Below are 26,642 nucleotides of genomic sequence, written 5' to 3'. Positions count from 1 at the left end.
TAAGTTAAGAGGTAGCTCAATAAAAATCCAGTAGAAAACATTATAGGAAGTGCTTTCATAATATGCAGCAAAGATACATTTCACTGAGAAAAAAAGACTCTCGGAGATGAATGCAACATCCATGGTTAACTAGAGAAGTTAAAGTCAGTATCAGTTTGAAAGAAAAAGCAAAATATTCTGCAAAGATTAGTGGTAGGTCAGAAGATTGGACAGAATTTAAAAACCAGCAAAGAATAACAAAAAATGTAACAAGTAGGGAAAACTTAGAGCATGAGAGAAAGCTAACTAGGTTTTGATATTTCGACAGGTTTCCACAAGTAAAATTTCTACAGGTATTTAAAAAGGAAAAGTGTAACTGAAGCAAGCGTATGTCCTCAAGAGACTGAGTCTGGGGATTAATAATGGGAAATGAAAATGGTAGAAACGTTGAACAAATATTATGTCTGTCTTCACTGTAAAAGAAACTAACATCTCAGAAATACTCACAAATCAAGAGGTGAAAGAGAGGGAGGGACTTAAAATAGTTACAATCACCAGGGAAAGGGTACTGAGAATATTATTAGAACTAAAGGCTGATAAGTCCCCAGGACCGGATGAAATTTACCCTTCGGATCCTAAAGGATGTCTTGAGTCTAGGAGGGCCCCATTAGAATGGAAAACAGCAATGTAACTTCTCTTTCAAGAAAGGAGGGGGTCAAAAAACATGAACTTAATATTTGTCAAAGGGAAAATGTTGAAATATATTATTATGCCGGTTATATCAGGCCACTTAGAAAATCTCAATACAGTCCAACAGAGACAACATGGTTTTGTGAAAGGGAAATTGTGTTTGACTTATGTATTAGAGTTTTTGTGGAAGTAACAAGCAATGTGGATAAAAGGGAACCTGTAGACGTGGTGCTTGAATTTCCAAAAGGTGCCACATCAACGGTGGGCTGCACAAAATAAAAGCTCAGATTATGTGGAGAAACACATCATCATGGGTAGAGGATTTCTTGGCTAACAGGAAGCAGAGAATAGGGATAAATGGGCCATGTTTGGGTTGGCATGATGTAACGAGTAGACTGCCACAGAGGTCAGTGCTGGGGCCTCAGCTATTTACAATTTCTATCAATAACTTGGATGAAGGGACCAAATGCATGTAAATTGTGAGGAGGATATTGTCATGTGAAAGTACCTTTAAGAAATGGGTGTTTATAAATGGGTGTGTATATAAGTATCTGTAGTGAGAGTACGTTTAAGAAATGGGTGTTTATTACTGCAGTGATGTCAGAGAGTGGGTGGAGCTGGGCTGTCTGTCAGCTTGTTACTTTCGTTTTAAGCTGTTTGCTGCAGGGTGTGTTTTAGTTTCGTTTTCAGAGCTGGATCGCTGCAGTCACAGACAGGTGTATTATAGTCTCTCTCTGTAATCTTTTTTTAAAAAAAATAATTTTTATTAAAGGTTTTCATAAAATATCAATAACAAAATGAGAAAGAAAAAAGAACCCAACAGGATTAAGTACAAAACACAATCTAAAAAAGCAACCGCCCAAACCCCTCCCCCCGTACCTAAATAATAAATTAACATTAACACCCCGACTTAAGACAACAGGTGTATACACCCCCTCAATCCTTCCAGTGTAAATAACAAACAAAAATAAAGTAAACCCCCCCCCCCCCCCCAAGCTGCTGCTGCCATTGACCAATGTCTATCGTTCTGCCAGAAGGTCTAAGAACGGTTGCCACCGCCTAAAGAACCCTTGTACCGACCCTCTCAAGGCGAATTTCACCCTCTCCAATTTAATGAACCCTGCCATATCGCTGATCCTGGATTCCACGCTTGGGGGCCTCGTATCTTTCCACTGAAGGAGAATCCTTCGCCGGGCTACCAGGGACACAAAGGCCAGAATTCCGGCCTCTTTCGCCTCCTGCACTCCTGGCTCCTCTGCCACCCCAAATATTGCGAGCCCCCAGCCCGGTTTGACCCTGGATCCTACCACCCTCGACACCGTCCTCGCTACGCCCTTCCAAATTTCCTCCAGCGCTGGGCATGCCCAGAACATATGGGTGTGAATGCTGGGCTCCCTGAGCACCTAACACACCTGTCCTCACCCCCAAAGAACCTGCTCATCCTTGTCCCGGTCACGTGTGCCCTGTGCAGCACATTAAACTGTATGAGGCTGAGCCTCGCCCATGAAGAGGAAGAGTTCACCCTCCCTAGGGCATCTGCCCACGTCCCCTCTTCGATCTCCTCTCCCAACTCCTCCTCCCACTTACCTTTCAACTCCACCACCGAGGCCTCCTCCTCCTCCTGCATCACCTGGTAAGTTTCCGAGATCTTCCCCACTACCCCCCCCCCCCCCCCCCCCCCCCCCACCCCGAGAGCACCCTGTCCTGTACTGTGTGTGGCAGTAGCCGTGGGAATTCCACCACCTGCCGTTTGGCAAACGCCCTTACCTGTAAGTACCTGAAGGTGTTCCCCGGGGGGAGCCTGTACTTCTCCTCCAGCTCACCCAAGCTCGCGAACTTCCCGTCCACAAACAGGTCCCCCAACTTTCGTATCCCTGCCCTGTGCCACCCCGAAAACCCTCCACCTGTTCTTCCTTGGGCGAACCGGTGGTTCCCCCGTAATGGGGTCCACGCCGAGGCCCTAACTTCCCCCCTATGCCGCCTCCACAGCCCCCAAATTTTGAGGGCCGCCACCACCACTGTTGCCAGCGCCCCCAGACTAGTACCCACACAGGACACCATCTCCAGCCTCTTCCATGCAGCCCCCTCGTCCTCCATCACCCACTTGTGCACCATTGTCGCATTGGTGGCCCAGTAGTACCCACAGAGGTTGGGCAGTGCCAGCCCCCTCCTATCTCTACTCCGCTCCAGGAACACCCTTCTCACCCTCGGAGTCCCTCGCGCCCACACAAACCCCATTATACTCCTGTTGACCCGCCTGAAAAAAGCCTTCGGGATAAACACGGGGAGGCACTGGAACAGGAACAAAAACCTTGGGAGCACCGTCATTTTGATTGACTGCACCCTACCTGCCAGGGATAGCGGAAACACGTCCCACCTCTTGAACTCCTCTTCCATTTGCTCCACCAGCCTTGTAAAGTTAAGCCTATGCAGGGCCCCCCAGCTCCTGGCCACCTGGACCCCCAAATATCTGAAGCTCCTCTCCGCCCTTTTTAGTGGGAGCTCGTCAACCCCCTCTCCTGGTCCCCTAGCTGAACAACGAACAGCTCGCTCTTCCCCATATTGAGCTTGTACCCCGAAAAGTCCCCGAATTCCCTGAGGATTCTCATTACCTCTGGCATTCCTCCCACCGGGTCCGCCACATACAGCAGCAGGTCGTCCGCATAAAGCGACACCCTATGCTCCTCCCCACCCCGCACCAACCCCCTCCAGTTCCTCGACTCTCTCAGTGCCATAGACAGGGGTTCAATTGCCAGTGCGAAGAGCAGGGGGGACAGGGGACACTCCTGTCTCGTCCCTCGGTGCAACCGAAAGTACTCGGACCTCCTCCTATTTGTGGCCACACTCGCCATCGGGACCTCATACAACAGCCTAACCCACCTGACAAATCCCTCCCCAAACCCGAACCTCTTCAGCACCTCCCACAGGTACCCCCACTCTCTCTCTGTAATCTAAAGAATGTAAATCGATCTTTTGGTGATTTAAAACTAATAACTGCTCTCAGTAGTGACTTTAACCCGATGTGCTTCTGTTGAAAGGTTTTGTTTTAAGTCTTATGGATGTTAAAAGGAAAGTAAGAATTACTTTGTGTTGTATTCTTTGGGGGTTGTATTTGAATTAATGGTTGCTAAGGTGTTCACTGTATGTTTTAAAAAGGTTAACTAGAGTTCATTGAATAAACATTGTTTTGCTTTCAAAAATACTTTTCCATTTCTGCTGTACCACACCTGTAGAGTGGGCCGGGTGCTCCCCATACTACAATCTAGTAAAAGTTGTGGGTCAGGTGAACTCCATGATACCCTTTGTGGTCCCTTTGTATAACAATATAAAGAATCTATAAAGGGATTTAGATAGATTAAGTAAGTGGGCTAAATGGTCAGAATGAAGGAGAGTTTGGGTAGGGGGTCAAGATTGAAGGTGCTAGCGACAGCGCCGCTCCCGACGGCCCCGGGGAGATACTCAGGAAGTCCGGTAGTAATAGCTTTGTTGAGAATTTGGAGGCAGTTTCAACAGCACTTCAGGTTGGGGGCAGGGTCAAAGGAAATGCTGATCTGGGGGAACCATAGATTTGAGCCAGAAAAGAGGGATGGAAATTTTTGGAGATGGAAGGAGAAAGGAATTATTGTTTCTTGGGGGTCGTTTTGCGGGCTTGAAGGAGCTGGGAGCGAAGTATGGGCTGGAGCAGTGGGAAATATTCAGATACATGCAGGTTTGAGACTTTGCCAAAAAGGAGATACAGAGCTTCCCAGTAGAGCCATCTTCCATAATGCTGGAGGAGGTGCTGACGACAGGGGGACTGGAGAAGGAGGTAGTAACGGCTGTTTAAAGGCTATTTTGGAGGAGGAGAAGGCGCCGCTAGAAGGGATCAAGGCAAAGTGGGAAGAGTTGGGAGAGGGTATGGAGGAGGTGGGGTTCTGGGGTGAGGTGCTCCGGAGGGTGAACGTCTCCACCTAGTGTGCGAGGTTGGGGCTGATACAGCTGAAGGTGGTGTATAAAGCACACCATACAAGGGTGAGGATGAGCCGGCTCTTTGATGGGGTAGGAGGTGTGTGTGAACGTTGCGGGTGGGGGGGGGGGGGAGCCAAACCACATTCATATGTTTTGGCCCTGTCCAAAGCTGGAGGAGTACTGGAAGGAGGTTTCTGGGTCATCTCTAAAGTGCTGCACGTGAAACTGGACCCGGGCCCTCGGGAGGCCATATTCGGGGTGTCGGACCAGCCGGGATTGGAAACTGGCGCGGAGGCAGATGTTGTAGCCTTCGCCTCGTTGATCGCCCAAAGGCGGATCCTGTTCAGGTGGAGATCGGCCTCTCCACCCTGTGCCCTGGCGTGGTGGGGGGACCTGCTGGAATTTCTGACGCTTGAAAAGATCAAATTTGAACTGAGGGGAAGGAAAGGATGGAGGGGTTCTACAATTCATGGGCGTTATTCATTATGCATTGGATCACATCGAACATTGGGTGGGGGGGGGGGACTATGTGTTAATGGTGACGATGGGTGATTCCTGATTCTTTTTTGTCATTTGTTTATGTAAACATGCGGACTAATGTCTGGGGTTTGGTGAGAGGATGGGATCGTTGTTATTGATATGGGGATTGACATTACATTCGTTACTGATTATTGTTTATTGTTGGGTGTAAATTTGGGAGAAAATGGGAAAAAGGAGAATAAAAAATCTTTTTTTTTTTAAAGTAAGTGGGCTAAAAATTGGCAGATGGAGTCTACGTAGGAAAATGTGAACTGATCCACTTTGGCAGGATTTTAAAAAGCAGTATATTATTTAAATGGAGAAGGATTACAAAACTGCGGGTCAGAGGGATCTGGTTATTCACACAAAGTTAACATGCAGGCACAGAAAGTGATTAGAGAGGCAAATGGAATGTTAGTGTTTATTGTAATAAGAATTGGATATAAAAGTAGGGAAGTTTTGCTACAAATGTATTACTGTGTACTGTTTCAGTCTCCTTAATAAAAATCTATAATAACATTGGAAGCAGTTCAGCGAAGGTTTACATGACGGATCCAGGGATGAAGGGCGTTTCCTATGAGGAAAAGTTGGATAGGTTGTGCCTGTATCCAGTAGGGTTCAGAAGAATGATGAGTGATCTTCTTAAAACAAACAAGATCCAAAAGGGAATTGACAAGGTGGATGCTGAGTAGATTTTTCCCCTTGTGGGAGAGACAAGAACTTGGGAGACTTTCTCCTCCTTCAGGTGAGGGCATCGGTGACTTTGGACTTCCATTGGACTGGTACATGATTAGCAAAGTACTTCAGTAGTTTACCATTGCCTTCTTAGATATGACTGACTAGGAAACTCTCCTGCTCTTACCACCTTGTGTTAGGAGTTACAGGCTGTTGATCAACTTCTTTGGCCACGTTATAAACACATCTTACGACTTCCGGGTGCGGCTATGCAGAGCTAGGTCGCATATTGCGGGGGAGAGGGTACGTGTCTAGTTGTGTGTACCTGTTGATGGTCTGGCTATAGTCTATGACCATCCTTTGCTTCTCCCCTGTCTTCACTACTACCACCTGTGCTCTCCAGGGACTACTGCTGGCCTGGATTATGCCTTCCTTTAGTAGCCGCTGGACTTCGGACCGAATGAAGGTCCGGTCCTGGGCGCTGTACCGTCTGCTCCTAGTGGCGACGGGTTTGCAATCCGGGGTGAGGTTCGCAAACAAGGACGGGGGTTGCACCTTGAGGGTTGCGAGGCCGCAGATAGTGAGTGGGGGTATTGGGCCGCCGAATTTGAACGTAAGGCTCTGTAGATTGCACTGGAAATCTAATCCCAGTAATGTGGGGGCGCAGAGTTGGGGAAGGACGTGTAGTTTGTAGCTTTTGAACTCCCTCCCCTGCACCGTTAGGGTAACTATGCAGAAACCTTGGATCTGTACGGAGTGGGATCCTGCAGCTAGGGAAATCTTTTGTGCGCTGGGATAGGTGGTCAAGGAACAGCGCCTTACCGTGTCGGGGTGGATAAAGCTCTCCGTGCTCCCGGAGTCGACGAGGCATGGTGTCTCGTGGCCGTTTATTAGCACCGTTGTCGTCGTCGTCTGGAGTGTCCGGGGCCGAGCTTGATCGAGCGTAATTGAAGCGAGACGTGGTTGTAGTAGTGGAGCGTCTTCCTCGAACCCCGTGGAGCCGTCGACACTGGGGTCCGTTGTTGCCGTCCAAGATGGCGTCGGGGATGAACAAAATGTCTGCCCCCATACATCGTACAGGTCTGGGGTGGTCCAAGATGGCGGCGCCCTTCCTCCCCTCGTGGTGGCCGGAACCCAAAATGGCGGCATCTGCGGGTCGCACATGGGGCGCTGGGGGGGTTGGGGAGCGTTAGGACCGCGCGGGGCTCCCTCATCTCTGTGGACAGCGGTGGTCGGGACCCAAATTGGAAGCGCCGGCGGGTCATACGTTGGGGGGGGGGGGGTTGGGGAGCGTAAGCGGCGTGCAGGGCTCCCTGTTCTCCCGGGACCGCGGTGGTCGGGACCCAGAGCGGCTGCGCCTGCGGGTCGTATATGGGGCGCTGGGGGGGTTGGGGAGCGTAAACGGCTTGCAGGGCTCCCTGTTCTCCCGGGACAGCGGCGACCTCGCGGGATCGGCACACAACCGCGAAATGGCCCTTTTTCCCGCAGCTCTTGCAGATTGCTGCGCGGGCCGGGCAGCGCTGCCAGGGGTGTTTCGCCTGGCCGCAGAAATAGCAGCGGGCGCCCCCGGTGCGACTTGGCGTTTGGACCGCGCAAGCCTGTGGGGTGTCCGCGGGGCGTGGGTTTGTCGCGACGGGTACGTATGGAGCCCAATGGGCTGCCGCGCGGTCGGGGTCGTAGGTGCGGGTATTACGCGCGGCCACGTCTAGGGAGGCTGCTAGGGCCCGTGCCTCTGAGAGTCCTAGCGACTCTCTTTCTAGAAATCTTTGGCGGATTTGGGAGGAATTCATACCTGCCACAAAAGCATCGCGCATTAACATGTCCGTGTGTTCATTTGCGTTCACCGAAGGGCAGCTGCAGGCTAGTCCCAAAATCAGCAGCGCGGCGTAGAATTCGTCCATCGATTCTCCGGGACCTTGCCGTCTCGTCGCGAGCTGGTAGCGAGCGTAAATTTGGTTAACTGGGCGGACATAGAGACTTTTCAGTGCTGCGAACGCCGTCTGGAAATCCTCCGCATCTTCGATGAGGGAGAAAATCTCCGTGCTTAACCTCGAGTGCAGGACCTGTAGTTTTTGGTCTTCTGTGACCCGGCCGGTGGCCGTTCTGAGGTAGGCCTCGAAACAAGTCTGCCAGTGCTTGAAGGCTGCTGCCGCGTTCACTGCGTGGGGGCTGATCCTCAGGCATTCCGGGATGATCCTGAGCTCCATAGTCCTTTTTAGGCACGCTTAATAAATTGTAGCGCACAAAGACTCCGTGAGACGAATAGAGTGAAGTCGATGAGGCTTTATTAAGCGTGTCTGTTCCCCCGCAGCTCGATAGTAGAATGGCCTGCGGGGGAGGACTCCGGCTTCTTATACGCCACCTTCAGGGCGGAGCTAGAGGTCAACGGCCAACCAGGACCCAGGATCTGTCAGCCAATGACATTAGGGCTTCCAGTCCCACATGACCCCTAATACATACGACCACAGTACAGAAAAGAGTCAGTCAGAACGAGGACGAGCGCGTGGGCCTGGCGGTGAGAGTGGAGCAGAACGAGGCGCTACACAAGAGGTGGGCGGGAAGACTCGAAGACCTGGAGAACAGGTCGAGGAGAAAGAATCTGCGAATCCTGGGTCTCCCTGAGGGAGTGGAGGGGGCTGATGCCGGGGCATACGCGAGCACGATGCTCGAGGCGATGATGGGCACGAAGGCCCCTTCGAAACCGCTGGAGTTGGACGGGGCACATCGGGTGCTGGCGAAGAAGCCCCAGACAAATGAGCCGCCAAGGGCGATGGTGGTGAGGTTCCACCGGTTCACGGACAGAAAGTGGGTCCTGAGATGGGCCAAGAAGGAGCGGAGCAGTAAGTGGGACAATGCAGAGATCCGAATATACCCGGACTGGAGCACGGAGGTTGCAAAGCGGAGAGCGGGTTTCAACCGGGCCAAAGCGGCGTTGTACCGGAAAGAAGTGAAATTCGGAATGCTGCAGCCAGCGGGACTGTGGATCACATACAAGGGCCAACACTATTACTTCGAAACGCCTGAAGAGGAGTGGACCTTTGTACAAGCCGAAAAGTTGGACTCTAACTGAGGGTTTGTGAGGGTAGGGGGGATGTTTGAGGTTTGATGTGTGATGGTTGTTGTATATAGGGGGTCAATCACGCGCAGGAAATGTTACATGGGCTGGGGGAGAGAGACAAGGCCGCGACAGGAGCTGCGCCAGAGGGGGCGGAGCGGGCTTTGGAAAGCGCGGGGTGTTTTCCTGCGCGCGGGAAGGGGAACGAAGGAATGCATATGGATTGGGAGACTCCCACGCGGGGAGGTCAATGGGACAGCGGGGGAAGCCGGGGTCAGCAGGCGTCAGCTGACTGACGGGAGTGACATGGGGGAGCAAAAAAGCTAGACAGGGGTCTAGCGGGGGGGGGGGAGGGGAGGGGGGGGAAGTGGGGGAAAAAAGGGTTGCTGCTGCACTGGCCGAAAGGGAATGGGACACAGAAGAGGTGGTCGGGACGGGGATCCCCCCTCTTGGGGACTGGAGTGAGGGAGGCGTGGACACGGGACTGGCCCAGAAAAGGAGATGGCTAGTTGGCGGGGCGTGGGTGAGAGCCCCTCCAATCCGGCTGATAACGTGGAACATGAGGGGACTGAATGGGCCGGTGAAGAGGGCTCGGGTGTTCGCGCACTTAAAGGGACTGAAGGCGGACGTGGCCATGCTCCAAGAGACACACCTGAAGGTGGCGGACCAGGTCAGGCTAAGAAAGGGATGGGTAGGACAGGTATTCCACTCGGGACTGGACGCGAAGAATAGAGGGGTGGCAATATTGGTGGGAAAGCGGGTGTCATTTGAGGCCAAGACTATTGTAGCGGACAATGAGGGCGATATGTAATGGTGAGCGGTAGGCTGCAAGGGATGTGGGTGGTGTTGGTAAACGTATATGCCCTGAACTGGGATGATGCAGGATTCATGAAGCGCATGTTGGAGCGCATTCCGGACCTGGAGATAGGAGGCCTGATAATGGGAGGGGACTTCAATACAGTGTTGGATCCAGCACTAGACCGCTCCAAATCAAGGACTGGAAAGAGGCCGGCGGCGGCCAAGGTGCTTAGGGGGTTTATGGATCAGATGGGGGGAGTGGACCCATGGCGGTTTGCAAGGCCGCAGGCCAGGGAATTTTCTTTCTTCTCCCACGTACACAAAGCCTACTCCCGGATAGATTTCTTTGTTCTGGGTAGGGCGCTCATCCAGAGGGTGGAGGGGACGGAGTATTCGGCTATAGCCGTTTCGGACCATGCCCCACACTAGGTGGAACTGGAGCTGGGAGAGGAGAGGGACCAACGCCTGTTGTGGCGGCTGGATGTGGAACTGCTGGGGGACGAGGTGGTGTGTGGGAAGGTGAGGGGGTGTATCGAAAGGTACTTGGAGACCAGCGACAACGGGGAGGTGCGGGTGGGGGTGGTATGTGAGGCGTTGAAGGCGGTGATCAGGGGAGAGCTAATTTCCATTAGGGCTCATAGGGAGAAGACAGAGGGTATGGAAAGGGAGAGGTTAGTGGGGGAGATTTTGAGAGTGGACAGGAGATACGCAGAGGCCCCGGAGGAAAGATTACTTGGGGAAAGACGACGGCTCCAGACGGAGTTTGACCTGTTGACCACAGGGAAGGCGGAGGCACCGTGGAGGAAAGCGCAGGGGGCGACCTACGAGTATGGGGAAAAGGCTAGTCGGATGCTGGCACACCAGCTCCGTAAGAGGATGGCAGCGAGGGAAATAGGGGGAGTCAAAGATGGAAGGGGAGCCACGGTTCGGAGTGCGACGAAAATAAACGAGGTATTCAAGGCCTTTTATGAAGAGCTGTACAGATCCCAGCCCCCAGCGGGGGAAGAGGGGATGAGACGATTCCTAGATCAGCTGAGATTCCCGAGGGTGGAGGAGCAAGAGGTGGCTGGTTTGGGGGCACCAATTGGGTTGGAGGAGCTGAGCAAGGGTTTGGGGAGCATGCAGGCGGGGAAGGCCCCGGGACCGGACGGATTCCCGGTGGAGTTCTACAGGAAGTACGCAGACCTGTTGGCCCCGCTACTGGTGAGGACCTTTAATGAGGCAAGAGAGGAGGGGACCCTGCCCCCGACAACGTCGGAAGCGACAATTTCTTTGATCCTAAAGCGGGACAAGGACCGACTGCAATGTGGATCGTACAGGCCGATCTCGCTCCTCAATGTGGATGCAAAGTTGCTGGCAAAAGTGCTGGCCACGAGGATCGAGGACTGTGTCCCGGGGGTAATCCACGAGGACCAGACGGGATTTGTAAAGGGCAGGCAACTAAACACCAATGTGCGGCGGCTCTTAAACGTGATAATGATGCCATCGGAGGAGGGAGAGGCGGAGATAGTGGCAGCTATGGACGCGGAGAAGGCCTTTGACCGAGTAGAGTGGGAGTACCTCTGGGAGGTGCTGCGTGGGTTTGGGTTCGGGGGAGGGTTTATCAGTTGGGTTAAGCTCCTTTACAGAGCCCCGATGGCAAGTGTAGTGACGAACCGGCGGAGGTCGGAGTACTATTGATTGTACCGAGGGACGAGGCAGGGGTGCCCCCTGTCTCCCCTGTTGTTTGCATTGGCGATCGAACCATTGGCCATGTCATTGAGGGAGTCTAATAAATGGAAGGGGGTGGTCCGAGGGGGAGAAGAGCATCGGGTATCGCTATATGCGGATGACCTGTTGCTGTACGTGGCGGATCCAATGGAGGGGATGGTGGAGGTCATGCAGACTCTAAGGGAGTTTGGGGAGTTTTCGGGCTATAAGCTCAATGTAGGGAAGAGTGAGCTCTTTGTATTACAGGCGGGGGACCAAGAAAGAGGGATAGGGGACCTACCGCTGAGGAGGGCGGAGGGGAGCTTTCAGTATCTGGGGATCCAGATAGCCAAGAGTTGGAGGACCCTACATAAACTGAATCTGACGAGGTTGGTGGAGCAAATGGAGGAGGATTTCAAAAGATGGGACATGTTACCGCTCTCGCTGGCGGGTAGAGTGCAGTCGGTCAAAATGGTGGTCCTTCCGAGGTTTCTGTTTGTGTTTCAGTGCCTTCCCATCGTGATCACTAAGGCCTTTTTAAAGAGTAGGCAGGAGTATTATGGGGTTTGTGTGGGCGAATAAGACCCCGAGAGTAAGGAGAGGGTTCCTGGAACGCAGTAGGGACCGAGGAGGGTTGGCGCTGCGAAACCTGGGGAGCTACTACTGGGCAGCAAATGTGGCGATGATCCGCAAGTGGGTTATGGAGGGAGAGGGGGCGGCATGGAAGAGGATGGAGATGGCGTCCTGTAAAGGAACGAGCCTGGGGGCGTTGGTGACGGCACCGCTGCCGCTCTCGCCGACAAAGTATACCACGAGCCCGGTGGTGGCCGCAACGCTAAGGATCTGGGGCCAGTGGAGACGGCACCGGGGTGCAATGGGAGCATCGGTGTGGTCCCCGATCAGGGGTAACCACCGGTTTGTCCCTGGGAAGATGGACGAGGGGTTCCAGAGCTGGCATCGGGCGGGGATTGGAAGAATGGGGGACCTATTCATCGATGGGACGTTTGCGAGCCTAGGGGCACTGGAGGAGAAGTTCGAGTTACCCCCGGGAAATGCCTTTAGATATATGCAGGTGAGGGCTTTTGTGAGGCGACAGGTGAGGGAATTCCCGTTGCTCCCGGCCAAAGAAGTTCAAGATAGGGTGATCTCGGGTGTATGGGTCGGGGAGGGCAAGGTGTCGGAAATATACCAGGAGTTGAAAGAAGAGGGGGAAGCGCTGGTGGAAGAGTTGAAGGGTAAATGGGAGGAGGAGCTGGGGGAGGAGATCGAGGAAGGTCTGTGGGCTGATGCCCTAGGTAGGATTAATTCCTCCTCCTCGTGTGCCAGGCTCAGCCTGATACAATTTAAGGTGGTCCACAGAGCGCACTTGACGGGGGCGAGGTTGAGTAGGTTCTTTGGGGTGGAGGACAGATGTGGAAGGTGCTCAGGGAGCCCGGCGAACCATGTCCATATGTTTTGGTCATGCCCGGCACTGGAGGGGTTCTGGAGAGGAGTGGCGGGAGCAATATCTCAGGTGGTGAAAGTCCGGGTCAAGCCAAGCTGGGGGCTAGCTACATTTGGAGTAGTGGACGAACCGGGAGTGCAGGAGGCGAAAGAGGCCGGCATTCTGGCCTTTGCGTCCCTAGTAACCCGGCGAAGGATCTTGCTAATGTGGAAGGAGGCGAAGCCCCCCAGCCTGGAGGCCTGGATAAATGATATGGCTGGGTTCATAAAGTTGCAGAGGATTAAGTTCGCTTTGAGAAGGTCTGCGCAGGGGTTTTACAGGCGGTGGCAACCGTTCCTAGACTATCTCGCGGAGCGTTAGAGGAAGGTCGGTCAGCAGCAGCAGCAACCTTGGGGGGGGGGGGGGGGGGGGGGGTAGAGACGGGGGGACGTCCTGGGAGGGCGGGGGGAGAGGGGGGACTGCCTGGGAGGGTGGATGAGCAAGAGATAACATGAAGGGTTGGGGAAACTGGCACGTACGGGTGAGGGCCAGTGTACAAAGCTGTGTAAATATATCATTTTGCCATGTATATATCTTGCTCTGCACGATTTCTCGGGTTTTTTTTGGTTACGGGGGGGGGGGGTTTATTGTTTGTAAGGGAGAAAAACTGTGTTAAAAACTTTAATAAATAAATATTTTTAAAAAAATAAACACACATTACATGGGCGTCAAATCCTGAAGTAGAACTAAAACCCAGAGCTTCTGACCCAGAGGTAGGGACGCTACCACTGCACCATAAACCCTCCCTTAGAGCTAGGGGACACAGTTTAAAAATAAGAGGTCTCCCATTTAAGATGGAAATTAGGAGAATTTTGTCAGAGGGTTGCTGGTCTGTTGAATTATCTTCCTCAAAGAGCACCAGAGGCAGGGCCATTGAATATTTGTAAAGCCGAATTAGATATATTCTTGATTGGAGTCAAAGGGTATTGGGGGTAGACAGGAAAGTGGAGTTGAGGCCACAATCAGATGAGCCATTATCTTGTCAAATGGTGCAGCAGGCTCAAGGGACCAAATGACCTATTTCTGTTCTTAATTCGTATGTTCCCAATCGCCATAGCTCAACATCTCTAAATGCAATGATCCACCATAAAGTCTTCTGATAAGCTTCCAATTGCTAACAAAGGTGGCATATATTAAATAAACAATCTCTCTCCATTCTGGCTGTATGTAAAGCATTGCAAAATGAAGTCCCTGGTAATAATATACTTGTACAGGGCATTTCAAAGCAACATTGAACCAATGTATTAATGTTATATAAAATGTCTAAACTGGCCACTAAAACATAAGTACCTGCAGCCAGTAAGTGTATTCCTCCTCGTGTCAAAACGGTACATAGAAATACATTAAAACGACAACACGAAAGTAAGCCATTCAGACCAACCTGTCCATATTGGCATTTATCTTGCATGTAAACAAATTGCCTCAATCCTATTTACCTATCTTGCCCCCCCATCCTGTTTATCCCACCTCTTCAATCAAATCTTCAATGTTGGCATAAGATTCTGTCCTAATCACTAACCTGGTTGGTGAATTCCAGAACCACACTATTCTCCATTAAAAAAGGTTATTCCTGCTCTCTTCTCTGTTGTAAGTCATGTTTAATTAGGTATCTATAAACTCTTCATTCTAGGCCACTGAATTACTTCAATATATCCTGACTCATCCTTTCATAGTTTTAACTATTTCTCGATCAACTGCGAAATCTTACCCAAACAAAAACTCACTCTCTTTTGTCTTTGTATTTCCTCATACCAGACAGCAAATCTCTAGCGTTCAATGAAATAATTAAATTTCTTTTACACTAGATACCAGGATGACATGATTCAAGCCTAGTTTGCATACATTTCCTTACCTCCATTAAATAAAACTTCACCAAGGCAGTCCCTGGGCACCTTTGATGCACATCGCTTGTGGCAATTAAACTTGCAGTCTGCAAAATCAGAGCAAGCGAATAAATTAATTCATTAAGGATATAAATTTAACTGAAAAGTATTAATTTGATTTTGATGTATTGCAGTTCGCTAGATTCTGTACAAATGCATTAGAAAAGTGAAATATGAAAGATACTTTGGATTAGTTAGAAAATAAATTCAAAACACATGGGTAAAGGGGAGGTCCAGTGCAATAATGAGGCCTAATAAAGACTTTAGAAATTAATTCTCAAATTTATTTTTGGCAAGTCTTCCAAATATTATATATAAGCTGGAGAAACAATGTGATTGAAAATGTTAAATCAATTAAGAAATAATGGATTAGAATGCTTATATACTTGGATAAACAGAAAATGATAAAAATGTTTACAAGACAACAGCTGTAAACATCCAGATATTACACTGTAGTATTAGCATACACATAACTAATGCTTTCATATGAAGTTACTTCATCTGTGATTTAACGCAAGCTCAGAATTCACGTGGTAATATTGGATAGTATAATTTGTGGGCCAGTAATAAAATATTGTTATTGAATAACTTCAGCAGTTATGACCCCAAAATGGGAATACATTACTTTAGCCACTGATAATATTACGTGTACATCTTTTACCTCTACATTGCATTCCTTGCCGAAACAGTCCTTTTAATAATCGCTTGCAATATTGACAGATGGTGGGACGTGTGTAGGAGTGTATGACAAAGGTATGTGGTACTTTGACCCTCCCCAATACCATCTTTTCCATCCAGATTGGACGTCCACTCCATGAGGGAATTCTTTTGCTGGTTTCCTGGTGGCAACGCTGCAATGTCAATTACATGAAATGACTTTAGTCTATGTTAAAGTGAAACTGTTTACATGACACAGACATTTTAAACGCTTAAAGTTAAATAAATTAGTTATTAGTCAGAACACACTAAAACACATATATTTGTGTGAAAGTTGACCAGTGTGATTTCTTAAGTGGCATCGAGTTGGTAAGCCCAGCAACTCCCGAGAGAAAAAAAAATTGGAGGAAATGAACCTCGGGTCATATTTGTGCAGCTCCAATTCAGAGTTCACAGAGTTGGAAATAAGGTATCGACCTGTTTTCTGAATGTCGAATGACATAGGGAGGTCCAAGGGAATAGAAAGTGAGAAAACATTCAAAGTCCCATCCTGAAAAAACCCTGGTCCACAGGAAATCTGATTTTCCCAAACAGTCGAAACACAACACAACATTCTTCATTTTCTTTATAATTCAGGAACAATGTACGAACACAACCAGGTGAGATACAGAACATGGCATATTACCAAAGATGGAACACAACCAACAAATTAAGCCAATGTTCCATGACGGTGGCACTTTGGTTAGAACTGCACCCTCACAATGCCTGGGATCCGGGTTCAATTCTGGCCTTGAGTCACTGTCTCTGTGGAGTTTGCATGTTCTCCCCGTGTCTGCGTGGGTTTCCTCCCACGGTGCAAAAATGTTCAGGTTAGGTGGATTGGCTATGCTAAATTGCCCCTTAGTGTTCAGAAAAGATGTGTAGGTTGGGTTAAGAGGTTATTGGGATAGGGTGGGGAAGTGAACTTGGGTAGAATACTCTTTCTCGGTGCAGACTCAATGGGCCAAAGGCTTCCTTCTGCACTGTAAGGATTTTATGATTTATTAGTTCCAAAACAGTCCCCGACAACATTGGAAGAGACTGGGAATTCAGTCAATCTCATGCAGCCCAGGCACATCTCACTAGACATGCTCGTTACATCATAAAAACAGGCCATTCAGCCCAATCAGTCCGTGTCAGCATTTACAATTCCATTAGTGACCCTGTGTCCATTCAACCTCTTTTTCTTCCATCATTGCGACGAATCTTGAGTGGACATTTTCTAATAAAATATATTTTATTAAAGTTTTCAAACACAATTTTTCCACTTTACAAATCAACATAAGAGATAACACAATAACTAATAAGTAACATTATCTAAATAAAATAGTGAACAAGGAAAGTAACAAAAAATAGTGCTCCCCCCACCCCCCGCCCCCCCTCCGGGCTGCTGACGATCTATTTTCCCTTAACGTTCCGCGAGATAGTCAAGGAACGGTTGCCACCGCCTGGAGAACCCCTGAACCGATCCTCTCAACGCAAACTTCATCCGTTCCAGTTTTATGAACCCTGCCATGTCGTTTATCCAGGCCTCCACGCCGGGGGGTTTCGCTTCCTTCCACATAAGTAAGATCCTTCGCCAGGCTCCCAGGGCTGCAAAGGCCAGAATATCGGCCTCTTTCGCCTCCTGCACTCCCGGCTCTTCCGCTACCCCAAATATAGCTAACCCCCAGCCTGGCTTGACCCGGACCTTCACCACCTTTGAAATCACTCTTGCCACTCCCCTCCAGTACTCATTCAGTGCCGGACACGACCAGAACATATGCGTGTGGTTCGCCGGACTTCCCAAGCACCTCCCGCACCTGTCCTCCACTCCGAAGAACCTGCTCAGCCTTGCTCCCGTCATGTGTGCTCTGTGTAGAACCTTGAATTGTATCAGGCTAAGCCTGGCACACGAGGAAGAGGAATTTACCCTATTTAGGGCATCAGCCCACAGACCCTCCTCAATCTCCTCCCCCAGCTCTTCTTCCCATTTTCCATTCAGCTCCTCTACCAGCGCCTCCCCCTCGTCTCTCATCTCCTGATATATTTCGGACACTATGCCCTCCCCGACCCATACCCCCAAAATCACTCTATCCTGGATCCCCTGTGTCGGGAGCAGCGGAAATTCCCTCACCTGTTGCCTCGTAAACGCACTCACTTGCATGTATCTGAAATTGTTCCCCGGGGGCAACTCATACTTTTCCTCCAGCGCTCCCAGGCTCGCAAACGTCCCGCCTATAAACAAATCTCTCAGTTTCCTAATTCCTGCTCGTTGCCAGCTCTGGAACCCTCCGTCCATCCTTCCTGGGACAAACCTGTGGTTATTCCTGATCGGGGACCACACCGAGGCACCCGTCACCCCCCACTGTCGCCTCCATTGCCCCCAGATCCTTAAGGTTGCCACCAGCACTGGTATACCTTTTCGGGGAAAGCGGTAGCGGCGCCGTCACCAGCGCCTTTAGGCTCGTTCCTTTACAGGACGCCATCTCCAGCCTCTTCCATGCCACCCCCTCTCCCTCCCTCATCCACTTGTAGACCATCGCCACATTGGCGGCCCAGTAATAGTCGTCCAGATTCGGCAACGCCAGTCCCCCTCTGTCCCTGCTGCGCTGCAGGAACCCCCTCCTTACCCTCGGGGTCTTCCCTGCCCACACAAAACTCATAACACTCCTATCTATTTTCTTAAAAAAGGCCTTAGTGATCAAAATGGGGAGACATTGAAACACAAAAAGAAACCTTGGGAGGACCATCATCTTTACCACCTGCACTCTGCCCGCCAGTGAGAGCGGCAGCATATCCCACCTCTTGAAATCCTCCTCCATCTGCTCCACCAGCCGCGTCAGATTGAGTTTGTGTAGCTTTTGGCTACCTGAATCCCCAAATATCGGAAGCTCCTTTCCACTCTCCTTAACGGCAGGGCGTCTATCCCTCTTCCCTGATCCCCGGGGTGTACTACGAAAAGCTCACTCTTCCCCATATTAAGCCTATATCCCAAAAAATCTCCAAACTCCCTCAATATCTGCATAACCTCTGTCATCCCCTCCACAGGATCCGCCACATACAGCAGTAGGTCATCTGCGTAGAGTGACACTTGGTGTTCCTCTCCCCCTCTAACCACCCCCCTCCATTTCCAAGAGTCTCTCAGCGCTATGGCCAGTGGTTCAATTGCCAGCGCGAACAGTAATGGGGACAGGGGGTACCCCTGCCTTGTTCCCCTATGTAACCGAAAATACTCCGATCTCTGCCGATTTGTGACTACACTTGCCACTGGGGCCCCATAGAGGAGTTTGACCCAACTGCCAAACCCCTCCCCGAACCCAAACCTCCTCAACACCTCCCATAAATACTCCCACTCTACCCTATCGAATGCCTTCTCTGCATCCATCGCTACCACTATCTCTGCCTCCCCCTCCGCTGGGGGCATCATTATCACCCCCAACAGCCGTCGCACGTAGACATTCAATTGTCTCCCCTTTACAAACCCTGTCTGGTCTTCATGTACCACCCCCGGAACACAATCCTCGATCCTCGTCGCTAGCACTTTTGTCAGCAACTTGGCGTTTACATTCAGGAGCGAGATAGGCCTATATGACCCGCATTGCAGCGGATCTTTATCACGCTTCAGGATTAGTGATATTGTCGCCTCCGACATTGTCGGGGGTAGAGTCCCCCCTTCTCTGGCCTCGTTAAAGGTTCTCGCCAGCAGCGGGGCCAACAAGTCCACATATTTCCTGTAAAATTCCACCGGGAACCCGTCTGGTCCCGGGGCCTTCCCTGCCTGCATGTTCCCCAGCCCTTTAGTCACCTCATCCACCCCAATCGGCGCCCCCAGACCTGCCACCTCCTGCTCCTCTACCCTCGGGAACCTTAGTTGGTCCAGAAACTGTTGCATCCCCTCTTTTCCCTCCGGGGGTTGGGACCTATATAGCCTCTCGTAAAAGGTCTTAAACACCTCATTTACCTTCCCTGCTCTCCGCTCCGTAGTTCCCGTATCATCCCTAACTCCCCCTATTTCCCTCGCCGCTATCTTCTTACGAAGCTGGTGGGCCAGCAACCGGCTCGCCTTTTCCCCATATATGTATCTCATCCCCTGTGCCTTCCTCCACTGTGCCTCTGCCTTCCCTGTGGTCAGCAGGTCAAACTCCGTCTGAAGTCTTCGCCTCTCTCTATATAGTCCTTCGTCCGGGGCCTCCGCATATCTTTTATCCACACTCAAAATCTCCCCCACTAATCTCTCCCTTTCTTTGCCCTCTTTTTTCTCCTTGCAAGCCCTAATGGAGATCAACTCTCCCCTAACCACCACCTTCAGCGCTTCCCATACTACCCCCACCTGGATCTCACCGTCATCATTGGCCTCCAGGTACCTCTCAATACATCCCCGCACCCTTCCACAGACCCCCTCATCCGCCAATAGTCCCACATCCAGTCGCCAGAGTGGGCGCTGTTCCCTCTCCTCTCCTAGTTCCAGATCCACCCAGTGCGGGGCATGGTCTGAAACGGCTGTGGCCGAATATTCCGTTCCTGCCACCCTCGAAATCAGTGCCCTGCTCAAAACAATGAAATGTAAATGAAATGAATGAATGAAAATCGCTTGTTGTCACAAGTAGGCTTCAATTAAATTACTGTGAAAAGCCCCTAGTCGCCACATTCCGGCGCCTGTTCGGGGAGGCTGGTACGGGAATTGAACCGTGCTGCTGGCCTGCCTTGGTCTGCTTTAAAAGCCAGCGATTTAGCCCAGTGTGCTAAACCAGCCCCAGATCTATCCGGGAGTATACCTTATGGACATGGGAGAAAAAGGAGAACTCTTTGGCCAATGGCCTGGCAAATCTCCACGGATCCACTCCCCCCATTTGCTCCATAAACCCCCTGAGCACCTTGGCCGCTGCCGGCCTTCTTCCGGTCCTGGATCTAGACCAATCTAACCCTGGATCCAGCACAGTATTGAAATCCACCCCCCCCCCCCCATTACCAGGTTTCCCACCTCCAGGTCCGGGATACGTCCCAGCATCCGCTTCATAAATCCCGCGTCGTCCCAGTTCGGGGCATATGCACTTACCAGCACGACCTCCTTTCCCTGCAATCTACCACTCACCATCACATATCTACCACCGTTGTCCACCACTATATTCCTAGTCTCGAACGACACCCGTTTCCCCACCAACATCGCCACCCCTCTATTTTTTGCGTTCAACCCTGAGTGGAACACCTGTCCCACCCATACTTTCCTTCACCTAACCTGATCCGCCACCTTCAGATGCGTCTCCTGAAGCATGACCACGTCTGCCTTCAGTCCTTTTCAGTGCGCGAACACTCGGGCCCTCTTAATCGGCCCATTTAGGCCTCTCACATTCCACGTGATCAGCCGGATCCTCTCCCCCCCCCCCCCCCCCCCCCCCGCGCCGACTAGCCATCCCCTATTCTAGGCCAGTCCCTCGTCCAGGTCCCGCGCACCCACCCGTCTCCCAGGCGGCGCACCCTCGTCCCGACCACCTCTTCCCTTGCCAGCTCCCTCTCGCTCCCAGCAGCAGCAACCCAGTTGACCCCCCCGCCCGCTAGATCCCCATCTAGCATGGGTATTCCCCCCATGATGCTTCCGAATGTCAGCTGACTCCAACTGACCCCGGCTTCCCCCGCTCTCTCCTTGACGACCCCCCCCCCCCCGTGTGTGGAACTCTCACCTCCTTGCGCCTATCTTCCCGCCATCATCTCCCTAGCGTGGGGAAAAACCACGCTTTCCTGGATCGGCCCCACCCCCCATGGCGCAGCTCCCCCATTCCCCATCCCCCCCCCCCCCCCCCCAGTCCCTTTTTCCACCGGCGCCCACATTTCTCAGTGTCCCCCCCCGTCAAGAAGAGAAAAAAACCCCGTCTATCATCCCGATACTGTGAACCTCCCATTCTCTAATTTACATTTCTATACATCAACATAGTCGTCTCCCCCACAGCATCAGTCCCTCAGTTCTGGTCCAATTTATCTTCTTGGATGAAGGTCCATGCCTCATCCAACGTTTCAAAGTAGTAATGTTTGCCTTGGTGCGTGACCCACAATCGCGCCGGCTGCAGCATCCCAAACTTTATTTTCTTCTTGTGAAGCACCGCCTTGGCCCGGTTAAAGCTCGCCCTCCTTCTCGCCACCTCCACGCTCCAGTCCTGATACACTCGTATCACCGCATTCTCCCACCTGCTACTCCGTACCTTCTTGGCCCAGCTCAAAACCGCCTCTGTCGGTGAAGCGGTGAAATCTCACCACTATCGCCCTTGGTGGTTCTCCGGCCTTTGGTCTCCTCACAAGGACCCGGTGAGCCCCTTCCACCTCCAGGGGGCCCGAGGGGACCTCAGCTCCCATTAGCGAATGGAGCATCGTGCTCACATAAGCCCCAACATCAGCTCCCTCCACTCCCTCGGGGAGACCCAGAGTCCGGAGGTTCTTTCCCCTCGAGCTGTTCTCCAGGACTTTGAGCCTTTCGATACACCTCTTATGTAGCGCCTCGTGCGTCTCCATTTTTACCGCTAGGCCCAGAATCTCAACCTCGTTCTCAGATGCCTTCGCCTTCACCCCACGGAGCTCTATCGCCTGGGCCTTTTGCGTTTCTTTTAGCCTTTCGATTGCCAATAACATCGGCGCCAGCACCTCCTTCTTTAATTCCTCCACACACCGTCGGAGGAATTCCTACTGGTCCGGACCCCATGTCGTCTGGGCTCCAACCGTCGCCATCTTGCTTCTTCCTTCTCTTCTCTGCCGCTGCTCCAAAGGATCCTTTGCAATCTGGCCACTACCACCGATCCTTTCCATACACACCCGGGGGGACTCCTTCCTTCGTCACTCCACACTGGGTTTGGTCCAAAAAAAATTCCGTTGGGGCTCCCAAAAAGAGCCCAAAAGTCCGTTAGATCGGGAGCTGCCAAAATGTGCGGCTCAGCAGTGCATCGCCGCAACCGGAAGTCTTGAGTGGACATTTTAGCCCGTTACATTTACATCATACACTTATACAATGTAGCCATTAAAAAAAAAATGATGCTGCTTGCCAACTTTGAATTTCTGTCATCTCCCTATGCTGTGTTCAATGTGTTGCAGGAGTCTAGGGATTTTTTTTCTTTTGCAACTATACAAGCCACTGATCAGACTCCACCTGGAGTACTTAACCCAGTTTTATTACGTGGCAAAAGCTAAAAATGGACAGAGGAGAGCTTCACGAATGATTCCTTGCTTAAAAGAACCTCAAGATGGGGGGGTCAAAGAGCTTGATCTATTTATCTTAGAGCAGTGTAGGCTTAAGAGGGGACCTGATAAAGAGGGTTAGAAAATGAAAGAGCTGAATACCATGCTTATTGATCAATTTTTTTCCAGTTTAGCCATTTGGGATATGACTTTAAACACTAACGGACTGGACATTAAACATTACTTCTCTCAGAGAATAGTGGGTCTCTGGAATACATGGCGGTGGGCGTTGGCTCTGTATACCTTCAAGAGTGAGTTGGACTGGCTCTTGAATGGGGCAGAAATAAGTCTCTTTATAGATAATACATGATCCTGGTAATTGTCTGGACTGGTTTTGATCAGTTGAGGATGTCAGAGAGGAATTTTCCAGAGCATTTCACTTTTTGGTTTTAGGTTTTTCTCCATTTTTCAATTTTCTCTCTTGGGAGATTGTATAACCATAACTGAGGAACGGGAGTTTGCGCGCGTGTGTGTGTGTGTGTGTGTGAAGAGTGAAAACATGCCCACTCACGATCGGCCATGGGACAGATTTGATAACCCAGCTGGCCTTTTCTCACTCATCAATTCTAAATACACAAAATGACTAAATGTAGGTTCGACAGCACCACAATTCCACTCAACGTTCCCATTCCTGATGATGTGCAAATCTGTGCTACTTGCTTCCTCTCAGAGAACACCTTCCATGTGGTGATCTAATGCACAAGCTAAAATATTACTCCCAAAATTTCAGATAGTTTGTATAGATGCCTTGCAAACAAATATGAAACTGTTTGGATTAGAGAGCCACAAGCAAGTTATAAATATTTGTAACTAGGAGAGTGAACATGAATTTTTTTTCTTTAGAGAACACAAGGACCATACAGGAAAAAAAGCATACCTTAAAACTGATAACTGAACATTTGACTCCAACAGAAAATAAATTTCTGGGGTTTCTAACCATTCCTTTACCTTGATTAAACGAACTTCATCATTTCTTGGTTGGATCCCAGTTTGGAGTCCCTGTGGAGAGATCAGCACGGAGGAAAACAATTAATACAGACAAAAGTCTGAAGCAAATTTACACAGTTCCCTTTTTCCTTCCAGACACCATCATCAAATCTGTACGAACACCCAAGGAAATCCCGGATTCAACTCCATTTCTTAGCATTTATAAGCAGAACGCCAAAATGCTTAGGTCATTCCTTTACCCTCAAAATCACAAATTCTAAAAAGATGAGCACATTTGCCAGAAATTGTCTTTATCTGTGCTTATGCAAGAGTCTCTTGGTGAAGCTCTGCCATAAGTAATTAATTGAGATAATAAATCAAGTCACAAACTAAAAATACACTGCAATGTGTGTTTTAAAATGTTTTCCCTGGTGATTTCAAAAAAAATAAAAGACTTGCATTTATATACTTTTCATGACCGCCAGACACCTCAAAAGTGCTGTATAGCCCATGACACATTTTAAAAGTAATGTTATTGTTTGCACATAGCAACTACTACAAATAGCAATGGAATAATGATCGAATAAGCTGTTTGGGTGATGTTGATTGAGGGATAAAAATTGGCCAGTAGACTAGGGATCTACTCCTCGGGTCTTCTTCAAAATAGCGCTACAGGATCTTTCATATTCACTCAAGTTCACTTGGGGCATCAAATTAATGTCTCATCCGTAAGGCAGCACTTCCGACAGAGAACAGGTCCCTGCATATGAATATATGCAACTTCGGGAAAGTGTAATTGAGCCACATTGAAAGTCCACCACATTGTTGGTGGCCGAGAGGCAGAGTAGACTGATCTACACTTGAAATAAAACTTCCCCAGACCCTGTGGACAAATTAATCTGTTGCTACCATCATCAGTAATTCTGGATTCAATGTGCCAAGATTTTAGAAGAGAATAAAGCTGTTTAATAAAGGCACAGTGGCAAAATGGTTAGCACTGTTGCCTCACAGCACCAAGGACCCGGGTTCAATTCTGGCCTTAGGTGACTGCCTGTATGGCGTTTGCACGTTCTCCCCATGTCTGCGTGGGTTTCCTCTGGGTACACTGGGTTTCCTCCCATAGTCCAAAGATATGCAGATTAAGTGAATTGGCTATGCTAAGTTGCCCCTTAAGTGTCCAAAAGTTAGGTTGGGTTATGGGGATGGGGTGGGGGAGTGGGTCTAGATAGGATGCCGATGCAGACTCAGTGGGCCGAATAGCCTCCTTCTGTACTGTAGGGATTCTTAGTTGATAATCTTAAATTGATTGTTAGTGTAATTCTTAACTCATTTAACTTGTTAAAAGCTGCACATATTCACATGCAGGGGCCTGTCCTCTGCAAGCAAAAGAAACATGTCCAGGCATTGTGCCTTTTTTGAATTAAACTATAGAATGGGAGATGATAGTTCCTTGCTTTTTTTCATGGCAATGCTTCAACCAGAATCAACTTGCCAACAATCAGCACCCTTTTCTCATGTGGTACTATTGTTGCTTCCTTTGAAATTTAGCGTTGTGTCTGATGAGTGTAAGTTGAAAAGCTTTGACAGCATGTCTCTTTTTCACAGCAATTTAAAAACTCTTCTTCTCCCTAAACAGTTCATCCTCAGTGGCTCTAGTCTCTCAAAATACTGCTCGCTCCTTTCAAAGGCGATTAGGCAAAGTGTGAACACATAATTATGTACTCAATTCTCATCATTTCCTGAGTGTTTCCACCTGATTTTCCATTCTGCTCATAACGCTGACACTGCCATACATCCACATTATCTTTTGTAATATGATTTACTCTGTCTTCAACCTTTATCACAGTTGGTATTTGTCAACAGTTGATGATGGAATTATCTTCTGTAAACGTTCCTTCATTCTATCTCTAATAATCCCAATGAATTTGTTCAGCTCCAACAATTTCCTTTTGCATACTGCCACTTTCAGTTCACTCAGCGTTTTATCCTTGGTCCTTACTACTACTAAATATAGCTATTTGGTATCATACAGGAATATGAAATCAGCTTATTTCAGTCTGCTAAAGATAACCAATGCCACCTCTCACTCTTTGCTGTTGACCCCATAACCATCCCATGCTGTCCAACTACCTTATTAATATTAAAGTCAAAATCAGCAAGACTGAAGTCCCTGTTCTGTTCCCACCTGGAATCTTGTATTATTGGTAACTATTCCACCTTCCTCCCTAGCTGCTTGCTCGGATCATGTGCACAATCTCAAAGTCCAACTCTACAGTAAGGTGGTTTTTAATTCATCTGGTCTTCATCAAGATCAACTACTGCCACCTCTGAAATGTTGTCTGCCAGCGCATCCCTGCACTACTGAAAACCTGCCTGTGGGCTCACCACATCCAACTCCAACCTACAAAAATTGCAAATCATCTTAAACTCTGGAGTCCAACTCACATTCATAGACTCCTGTGTGTGAACCTGACCCTACTGCTCAAAGCCCTCACCTTTCGCTGAATGCTTAGGATGTTTTATTGCATCAAAGGCATTGTACAAATATAAGTTACATTACACAAAGTACAGGAAAAAGGGGCTTTTAATTCAAGGAGTCGGGAGAACAGCTAAGCAAACGAAAAAGGCTGCGGGAGAAGGACAGTAACAAACAATAAATGAGGCAGTGCACAGAATTATGGATGAAGCAGTTCTCTAATATCATTCAGTTCCCTCAATCTTGATTACTATAACTGGTTGTACAAAGTGGAAAAAAATCAGAAACTATGCAGACCCATTGATCGGAGATATCCAAGAAATGAGCCTGCTCCTTCCTTCACTTCCCGTGTTAATGAAGCCTCACATTGTGCCTACATTATTCCAAATTTTAATATGCATGTGGGGAATACATACTTAAACTGTAGTCAGAAATGGTAGAATTCCTCAATATGAACTCTATTTAATTTGAGCTTTAGAATGGTATTACTATTGACAGTGAAATGAACACCTAAACAAGTATGTCAACCGATGCTTTATATAACTGAACATTCGGACTTCTGCATTTAGAAAAGAATGTTAGTTAAACGTGAATGATGCAAGTTTTCCAATTAAGTTTAAGAAA

General features: G+C 49.5%; 1 protein-coding gene across 1 annotated transcript in view; it reads right to left on the bottom strand.

Annotated features, from left to right (window-relative positions):
• Window positions 1-26,642, bottom strand: part of prkd3 (protein kinase D3) — a 595,703-nt gene that overhangs the window by 174,167 nt on the left and 394,894 nt on the right. Inside the window, exons 6-8 of the mRNA XM_072511897.1 lie at window positions 23,564-23,614; window positions 15,381-15,570; window positions 14,689-14,766 (exon numbers count right to left, since the gene is read on the bottom strand). Coding sequence (XP_072367998.1) covers window positions 14,689-14,766; window positions 15,381-15,570; window positions 23,564-23,614 — 319 coding nt within the window. The remainder of the gene's footprint in view (window positions 1-14,688; window positions 14,767-15,380; window positions 15,571-23,563; window positions 23,615-26,642) is intronic.

The sequence above is a fragment of the Scyliorhinus torazame genome, chromosome 1, assembly GCF_047496885.1.
Source record: "Scyliorhinus torazame isolate Kashiwa2021f chromosome 1, sScyTor2.1, whole genome shotgun sequence".
NCBI classification, from domain to species: domain Eukaryota; kingdom Metazoa; phylum Chordata; class Chondrichthyes; order Carcharhiniformes; family Scyliorhinidae; genus Scyliorhinus; species Scyliorhinus torazame.
This window is presented reverse-complemented; position numbering and strand designations above follow the sequence as displayed.